The 9,815-nt window shown below is 41.6% G+C and overlaps 1 protein-coding gene across 1 annotated transcript in view; it reads right to left on the bottom strand.

The window, feature by feature from the left end:
- Nucleotides 1–2,880: 2,880 nt before the first annotated feature.
- The window catches only part of asap2a (ArfGAP with SH3 domain, ankyrin repeat and PH domain 2a), a gene marked incomplete at its 3' end in the record, with an annotated part of 34,054 nt that continues 27,119 nt past the window's right edge, over nucleotides 2,881–9,815 (bottom strand). Inside the window, 1 exon segment of the mRNA XM_005942345.3 lies at nucleotides 2,881–2,930. Within this exon segment, the coding sequence (XP_005942407.2) occupies nucleotides 2,881–2,930 (50 nt within the window).

Raw genomic sequence — 9,815 nt, 5'->3', positions numbered from 1 at the left:
TGAACAGAAGTGCCAAGAGTCAAACTGCACTAAGCTCATCAGCGCTTTTTTTGGAAGGTTTCCATAATTAGCTGAGAGCTTGTTTGGGAAATCAAACACTTGTAGTTTCTCGCTGATGACGACAATTGAGATCAGTACATAAAGCAGAAGGAATTAGAGCGCAGATGTCGACCAGGGAGAGGGGTTCGACTCAGCGATTCGATTCCACTCGGACTTTTTGCAGGATTCTTTTGTGCACGTTTTTTTTTTTTTAGTGTTTGAGGATGATTACGTTAAAGATGATTAAGGTTAGCCATGGGTTTAGTGTACTAAAAAGGTCAGGAGTAGGACCTAAGAGACTACAAGCCAATGAGATGAGTGATTAGATTTAGATTTGTTTATACATGCTGCCTGACAGCCAGCGCTCAGAGCCGGTTTTTCCCATAAATTCTCCATCTTCCACAGGCAATCAGGACAACACAGAAAAACAACAAAGGGAGAGGGGGGGTGGGGGCAACCTTTCATGCAACAGGTCATTCTTTTGGATGTGCCGCATTTTCTCACAGCATATCTTTTAAATAGTTATGCAGAAATGTGACTGAAAGCTGCGTAAGAGTCCAGCCTGTTTCATGTGCGTTAAAGTAACAAAAGTTGATTGTGTTCATGAACACAATCAACTTTTTGGGATTTCCTTACCTGGATGGATTGCGCATGCATCGAGACATTTTAGCTCACTACCTGATGTTTAACTCACTTATTAACCTTAAACTTAATATTCAAAACTTAAAATTAAGAATCTTAGCAAAAGTAAAAAAGCAACTTTAAAATTTTACTTTCAAGTCCATTAATTATTTAATGAAGTATTTACCTGGGAGGTATGTGGGTGATTACTGCACATTGTTTGGTAATTATCAAACAAATGAAAAAAATAATAATTTTACTCAAAGAGTGTTACTTTCCAAAGCGAACAAAACTACTCCAATAAAATATTTTGTCTTACCTGTGACATTATGAGCTGTTTGTATTTAGTTGTACAGTCACATTTGTCTAGGTTTCATTGGAGGTACACTCACTAGATACTGTGTTTAGGTACACCTGGGTAGTATCAGGTTGGACCCCCCTCTTGCTTTCAGAAGTGCCTTAAATCTTGAGGTATCAGGTCTATTGGTGCTCTACTGGACTGAGATCTGGAGGCCGTTTGAGTGCAGTGAACTCATCGTCATGGTCTGAGCTTTGTGACACGCCACATTAATCTGCTGGAAGCAGCCATCATTGAAAGTGAGGCAATGTTTTGGTGGGAACATGAGAATTGCAGCATCAGTTTCCTGTTCTTAGCTGACAGGAGTGGTTATGGAGTGAGAGGTTTGACGTGCTGAGCATTCAGAGATGCTCTTCTGCATACTTAGGCAGCAGCAAGTGGCTGTTTGTTTACCAGCTCGAAACACTGTAGCCATTCTCCTGTGATCTCTGACATCAACGAGACATTTTCACAGAACAGCCGCTCATGAGATATTTTCTCTCAGAGACCATCTGGCTCTTAGGTCACCTTCCTCCATTCTGAAGCTTGGCTTGAACTTCAGCAAGTCACCTTAACTGTGTCTACATGCCTAAATGTACCGAGCTGCTGCAATCTGGCATCTGGCATCAATTCAGCTGTTAATTAGATATTTGTATTAATGAGCAGCTGAACAGGTGTATCTAGCAAAGTGGCCAGTGAGTGTATATTCATGGGTACAGTGTTAAAACCTTAGACGCAGTTAGCACACCACACACAAACAGCCTCACACTCACAGACATTAGTCCCAAAAGCTTTTTGGTTTTTGTCCTAAACTTTCTGTTTAGCTTTGCTGAAGGTGCCAAACCTGATTTCATTAGGTTTACACTGCCGGCCTTTGTCAGCACACGAATCTTCAGCCCCGACAAATACAGAGACACGTGTTAGCCAGGCTGTTTGGCTGCTAGCCAAACTGACAGTTGTTCAAATGACGACGGGGCTGAGAGTCCATTCATTTTCACTACTGTTGGTTCAGGAAGCAAAGCACCCACAAGACAAAGGACTTGGAGTTTTTCTACATTTAAACAAAATATAAATGAATCACTTGTGAAAATGAAGCCAAAACACTTCCTGAATAAACAGCTTTTAATGTGGGATGAACCCCTAACAAGGAATTCAAAATCAGGCATTGGGTGCAAAGAGCTCGCAAACAAAATTAGGAAACCAGAAATCAATGCCATGTTGACCAAATACTGTAATTGCTCTTTGACTGAGCCTATGAAATGGAGACAGCGGATAGATCAGATGATCACTGATATGTTTGGATGCTTTTCATATCAGGCAGAAAACTCTATTGATGGCCTCCATTAGCCATCAATGGAGTCGAACAAAATAGAACAAGTTAGGACGGTCGGGAATGGTCACATGGCATCTAGATGAACCCTTAATGTCAGCACACAGTCTGCACTGCTTGATCAAAACGGTTTGGAGAGAAGACGCATTACCCTTTCAGTAAAGAATGTCCTTTGCTGCTTGTAAAATATATGAAAGTGCTATAAAAACTCCCGAGTTCTTTGCATGCACAATCACAAAGGAGTGTCGGTGAAAATGGAGTCTCAGTGTGGAAGTGGAAAAGGTGACAGTGGGTTATTCACATTATAAGGAATTGCCTGAGTTGTTAATCAAGGGAAGAGGCATTAAAAGGGAAACATGGAGGACAGACACAAGACACTTACTAAACATTTGATTTTAAACATACTGCCCAAAATCATTCAAACAAAACTAACTTGAAGTGTTAAACTACTGATAACTACATGAGCACAAGTCATGGACTAACAACAGTGCAAACATCAAATATGGTAGAAAACACACGAAGAACTGCTGATTAGATGCGCTTAGTTTCTTACACTTTTGTTTCGTAGTCCTTCCAGGCTTTGTCGAAGGGCTTTTTCAGATCCTGCGAAAAAACAAAAGGAAGTATTAATTAATATAATAATTATTTTTAAAAAGTGACCAAAACCAGCAACAAGCTCTTTGAAAGACAGCGAGACGATCGAGGGTTGAGTAGAACATAGACGAGAAATAAACTGGGACGACATTTTCTTAAGTGGAGCACATGGTAACATTCAAAGCTGCAGGTGCTGAATGAACGGGGTAGTTTGGCTCTTACAGTCTATTAATTGTTTGGATCATTTATCAGAACAAAGCCTTTAATGCATCTCCATAAAAAAACAACAACAGACAAACAAAAAAACATTACTCTGTGGTTTTCCTGTGATTGGTGCTACTTTTGGGATCCTCACATACATTTAATTAAGAAAGCTGAGACCCATTGGGAAGTTACTTTCGGGCGTCACGAAGGAGAAGCCAAAAAGTTACAAGAAAGACTGAAAACAGGAGGAAACAGCTTGTGTTTATCCAAAAATAATAAAAGGCCTCTGAAGCTCATTAATATACTCGTGACAGCTGTTTAGTTTAATGAGTCCAAGTTGCTGCACTTTTGTGGGAAGTTGTCTACATCTTGGCCGGCCTCAGAGACTTAGTCAGAGGCGCTAGCAGGTAAATATATATATATATATTATTTTTTACCTCTCAGAAAGAGAGACTAGCAGCTTCTACCCATTTCTTGTATTTATGTAAAGCTTCTCAAGGTGCAAAGATTTTATTCACATATGACTTCCAAACACGGTTAATAAATACTCTTAGGTCCTCAACAATGAAAGTAACTGATAGTCCCTACATGTACACAATGAACGCAGACAAGCGCATCAAGCAGAAAACTCTGGATGCAGAATGACACAGCCTTCACCACGTCAATAGCAAAACATTGCAAAAAAATATAGCTAATCTATACAGCCGGCATTTGTCTCAACAGTGAGCAGGAGCACAAGGTGACTGTTTCTGGCATTCATAACGCAAATTCTCTGGTAACGATTTCTTGCCGTCGTGTGCTGCTTGAGCAAAACTCTTGATTAAAGCACCTCTTTGGTCCTCCAGTGCTGATTAAACAGTGATTAGGACGCACAAAGCAGACATTAATGGGTACAGCTGCCCATTTTATTCCCTAAAAAACAACCAATACACCAAAATCAACTGTTGTGTTGTTATGAGGAGTGGAGGGGGGTCAGGAGGCCAGGAAAATCTGCTGTACAGCAGAGAAAGAGAAAAAAACTAAAGGATTTAGCTGCAATTAAGCTGCTTTAATTCTTGTAATTAAAACATTACAGTGAGCTCACCACAGAAAGCCAAACCAAATCATGCAGCACTTTTCTCCACCTTGCTATGAATTTCTGTTGCCTTAGGTTTTGCTTACGGCTTCAGTGCCACTGTTAGATCTCCAGAGTGAGCTGATCCCCACCGCTGACCTCCACTTCAACAGCAGAGGAGTGACAGCCTCGACCTGTCGGCCCACAGGATCACAACATGGTTCACTGGGCCAATTCAAGGGGCAGGGAGCCATTCACTCATCCAGCTCAACGGCAGAAACCGCCAGAGAAAAGAGAGTATAAAAGGCTATAAAAATCCAACGTAAAAGAACAGGACTGCGGGGAAAATTGTCAAAGGGTAGAAGGAAGCCACTAAAAGAATGAACTGCAGGTCAAGAGAGCAAGTGAGGAAAAAAAGAGAAAAAAAAAAAAGAGGGTAAGCGGAAGGAAATGTCAGAGCCGGAGAGAGGAGGAAAAATGGTAACAATGGCTAAAAATACCAGACAGAGGCATCACTGGGCAGGGAAGGGCAGAGCAGAATAGGACAAGGCACAGGGGCAAAACACTCCCTCAGAGATATGCAGGCTTTTAGCACTCTGTATCCTGTCTGGCTGAATCTAAAGATGGAGAAGGCGACCTTTTACTACCCAGGACCATACAAGGAGCATACATGTGAAGGGTTAGCAGCTCCTGGAATACGTGCCTCACACCTTTTCCTACAGATATACTAAATGTGCAACCTAAAGTAGATCGGAGTCCTTTTCAAGGGCTCTTGATGAGAGGTAAGGGTGCCACTTGGGGAGTGTGGGGTCTATGTACACCCTGGCAGAATCACTACATGCTGCAGCTGTCAAAAACATGTGAAAAAAAAACAGTACTGTGGATTACTCTTGCTTGTGTTTGGGATCTTTGTGTGTTAGCTTATCGCCTGCTGCAAAGAAGACAGAGGGCACAAAAGACAAAGAACTACGTAGCATTTGCATTGGCTGGCAGCCCATAATCCTTCTATCGTCACAGCCAAAGATGGACAAAATAAAAGCATGTTTTGGGGGGGCCTATCAGGAAGAGAAACAAATGAAATGTTACTGTCATCATTTAACAGACTGGCTAAAGAATATTTAGAGAGAAAGGAAGAAAGTGTGAGCAGCAAAAAGACCCCTGAATGTCACAGCGGGATCTTAGATATGATCAGGCAAGAGTGGAGAAACAGAAGAAGGGATGTAATAAGATGAAACTCGAATGTATCAATGATGTGGAGGCTCTTAACTTTAAAACTTTGTAGAACTGTCTACTGACCTACTTTTTCCTTTTAATTTTTTTTTTTACAGAGAGGTTCAAAGAGGCAGGAAAGTAGGGAGAAAGCAGCGGGATGACTTGCAAAAAAATAAATAAAAATGCTTTGAGTTGAATTGATGCGAGGCCACCAGAATAATGACTAAGCCTGTGTTACATGTGACGTGGTGCTACGAAAGGGTTACTACAGCGGAGGTCCACTGGCACGTTAACCTACTTCCTTGTGCTGTTTTTAAATGTCTGCCAATGTCATTTTTAAAAGCACTAATGCTGCAGAGTATTTGGTTTGCAAACTAATGAGATCAGCAAACACAGATCAGCTCTCATCTAAAAAACCTCCAACAGCTAGCATGCGTGGGCGGTTTCGGGTGTTCACGATCCACTGAAACACAATAGGGGGGGGACACACAGCTGGACTAATATCCCTCAATCTAAATGCATTAGTCCACACTAGCTTCCCCCCGCCAATGCTCCAAACACACACACTAGGTTCTGCACCCCTTAGTCACTGGGGTTGAATACTGATAAGTTGATATGATTCACGGTGTGTTAGAGACCTCTCCATAAGCATGCGATGAGCGAGTAGACGGCAGGTATGATGTCATGCAGGCATCCACTCTCACAATTCAGTATTAGCAGAACAGACTGGTGAAATCAACACTTTCTAATTTCTCCTGAGTGGGAGTGTGTCTATCTCCAGCAATAACACTACTGGGCTTTCCACTGACCCTCACAGCGGCGTTCTTGTTGGTACTACAGTGAAAGGGCTTAATTTCATTACTGTGCAAAACTTCTTTAGCCACCACTAATTTCTTCATAGCAGCCAGACTTTCTTCTACTCATGTCATTTTTTTTCAAAGTGGTGTTGATCAATAGTTCTTCATGTTTTTTGAAACCTTTCAAGGTTTTTCTTTGGATGTTGGCCGATTTTTCATTCAGTCCAGTCCTTGTACCTGACCATTTTCTATAAGAAGGGAAACAGGGAAATAATGCTGAGGTATACCAAAACTTCCACGACCATCTGTAAAACACTGTCGTGGTTTGAGGTGCATTTTAGCCACTGGTGCTGGGAATCTTGTGAAAATTGATGGAATTATGAACACAGAAAATTGCCATCAGTTTTTAATCCAGCATGGAGTACCATCTGGAAAGCCTCTCACTGGCAGCACGAACACATTCATTTTTCAGCATCACAATGATCCCAGTAAAGACATAATGAGTGGAAAAAAAACACACACAGTGCAACACCATCAGACATGGATCGCCTCCCCAGAGAGCACAACATTATTAAGCAGTGTTGGATTATCTTGACAAAAAACAGAGCAAAAATGTCACTCAAGAATCTTGGAGAACTATTCCTGAAGACTACATAAAGAAATGACAAAAAGCCTGAGAGACTTCAGGCTGTGTTGAAGAATAAAGATGGTCATAACAAATGCATTTCACATTTTCCTAGCAAAATACGAAGAGAAGAAGGGTGTTGCATTGCCTTAAAATTGACTTTTACACATGAAATCTTGATTCTCCTTTGTGATAAGATGGTCGGGGTTTTTAATCAAGTAACAGCAGTGACAGGTTGTTAAGTGTTAGCCCTCTAATCCCAGAGCCATTAGCTGCTGCCTCTTGCAGAGTGAGTTCATTGCACTCATTGCTGAAGACAGCACTGGCAGAATATTAACAGGGTTTATGTGAGCACCGGTCACCAGAAAGCCATTAAATCCTGAATTAAATCAAATGTAAAGGCTGGTAACTACTGAAGCTGCCACACCGCAGCGTTGAACGTGGAGAATTTTAAGAGACCAAACTGCATTTTTGATCTGCACTGAACAGCAAGAGGGAAGTCCATTTCAAAATACGCAGCATACTTCTCATTTGTTGAGGTGTTACTGTTAGTTGCCCTCTTTTGTGTGTAAATTTTTGAGAAATGATCTGATCAAGATATACATTTAGCCTTAAATGCTGAGTAAAGAGTTACTGGCAGAAGTTAGGGTTAATCCTACCTATTAAAAAAAAGGGGGGGGGGGACTTATAGGTAAGACGGGCTTAAGGTGCTAAAACGGTAGGTGAGCTCAGATGTCTTATTCAGGACTGGTATAACATAAACAAGCATTATTTTGAACCCTAAATCATGCAAAGCCATTCTATTAAAGTCAAAGAACAAAATAGGGAAATCAGCACAAGTTCCTTTTATTACCTCAAGCACGGTCTGCTTTCGAAGCTACATTAATATAAGTGAACTCAGGTTTCCGTCATCAACATTTATTCGAGGAGAGTTTGATTTGCTTGTAAAATTGTTGCATATTTGTTCCAAAAACACCACAACTCGTTTAAAATGAGCGTACAAATGTGTAAATCTTGTTCCTGCTTGTGACTGGTGAAGTACATAATTCCCATCCGCATTGCAATGCATTCCTCCTCGTAAGCTCCTTTGATCTTTTAAATACATTACTCTTTAATGACATCCACATTAGCCAATTAATATATTATACTTCAGTTGTTCCTCTCCCTGTAGTGTAAACAGCCTGTCGTGCATGTCTGGACTTCTTCCTACTCCCCCACCCGCTCTCCTAACAGGTACTTCCCGTGGTAGTGGTGGAATAATGAATAATGAATGGCAATAAGGAAGAGACGAGGGAAAGCCTCTGGGCTGTGTAGGTGAGCAACAGGTAAACATTACTGTACATCTCTGTGACCTTTTCTCTCTCTTTGTGTAGAAGCCTAACTTCCAGGTTTAGTGACTACATCACTGGTGACATTTATATAAGTGTGTGTAAATGTGAGTGTGCCCTGAAGTATAAAATAACCAGCAGCTCATTAGTCCTTCGCCACTGGGGTAATGAGAATCATCTGTGGGCTAATGAGCAATAAGTGGGCAAGCATTGCGGAGACAACTGGCGCCCACAAGCCGGTTGGCGGTGCGGGCGGGGTGCGCGGTGGTGGGGGGGGGAGTGTCGAGAGAGAAAGGCGGAGATATCAGCAGAGTTAAAACAGAGACGAGAGGACAAAGGCAGGAAATCACAGAACAGAAAAGGAGATTGAAGCCAAAACGACAACACTTGAGGAAAGAACGCAAAAAAAAAAAAAAAAAAACGGGGGGGGGGCAGTTCAGGGGCCAGACAGCACAAAGTGGCCAGGGGTCATTGGGACAACTGGCTTCTCCATGGCAACCACCCTCATTAGAGCCGACTTAACTACATCATACCTCAGTGGAAACCAAATCTAATCATGTGCCTAGAGAGTGAAAGGTCACAGACCACTGTGGACAGTCTGATTGCATTACAGATTGGCAGAGACTGTTGATGAGTGTCTGTCTGGGTTTAGTCTGATTGGTGGACACACATGACCGTCTAGCAGACTGCATTAATACACAAGGCACAGGCCTGTCTATTAAACCTCAACACACTTTATTTCAGACCAAAGCATGTTTGCAGGCATTAAACATTTCCTTGCTGCGAGTCTTTGTGTCACCCCTCCCTCGCTTACTGCAGTCTCCAAACGTAGCACTAAAAACCTGCGAAAATACTGAGCTACGGTCTTTTATTCCCACCTTAATTTACCGCTTTTGTTTTGGTGGCATTTCACGGTTGTTTAGCTCTTCCCCCGATAAAGACGACATTGTTTTGACACCTCGTAAAATATCAATAAAGACTCCGTTTAAGGACTATTAAAATAGTTTCCAGGTTTTTCAGAGCATAGCTGCACAGGCAGAGACCACCCCAGCTAACTTCTGATGCACACACAGTTAATTTCCTCTATAAGAAGGCTTGAAATGTCACAGAAAGCACTAAGTTCAGAGAAGAGCTTCAGGGTTTGCTCCTAGTAGGCTTTCAAGAAGAAGAGTTCAAAAAAATATGACTTTACAGGAGAACATATTTATTATTCTATACCTGAAAGGACTGCAAAATTAAACAAACCGCCCATGATGGGCAGAAAACTGTTTTGCTTCTCCAAGCTAAACAAGAAACACAGTTATAGATTGAACCAGCCAAGCAAATGAATATCGTTTTAGATCTCACAACAGAAAAAGTGAGAGAAGCACTGCAGTAGATCCTGCAAACACATGCACAGTAACACGTTCTCAAACATTCATATGCTCCGCATTTCTATTCACGGCCTCTAAAAAGTAGCTTTGCATAATTCATGGTTCAAAATAATCTTTATTTATTTTCTGGGCCTTGTTCATCCTCGATCTGGAAAAAGTCAATACATTATTAGCTAGCGGCCTTCTCCCTTTAAGTCAAGTATCTGATTGGCCTCCCCTTGCAAACAAAGCATATAAATAGCATGTTTGTAAGCAGCTGTGCTCCTGAGAGAACCTTATTAAGAATATCTGCTCTCACTGG

The sequence above is a fragment of the Haplochromis burtoni genome, unplaced genomic scaffold (genome assembly GCF_018398535.1).
Source record: "Haplochromis burtoni strain Fernald_Lab_line unplaced genomic scaffold, NCSU_Asbu1 Contig_338, whole genome shotgun sequence".
NCBI lineage: Eukaryota > Metazoa > Chordata > Actinopteri > Cichliformes > Cichlidae > Haplochromis > Haplochromis burtoni.
This window is presented reverse-complemented; position numbering and strand designations above follow the sequence as displayed.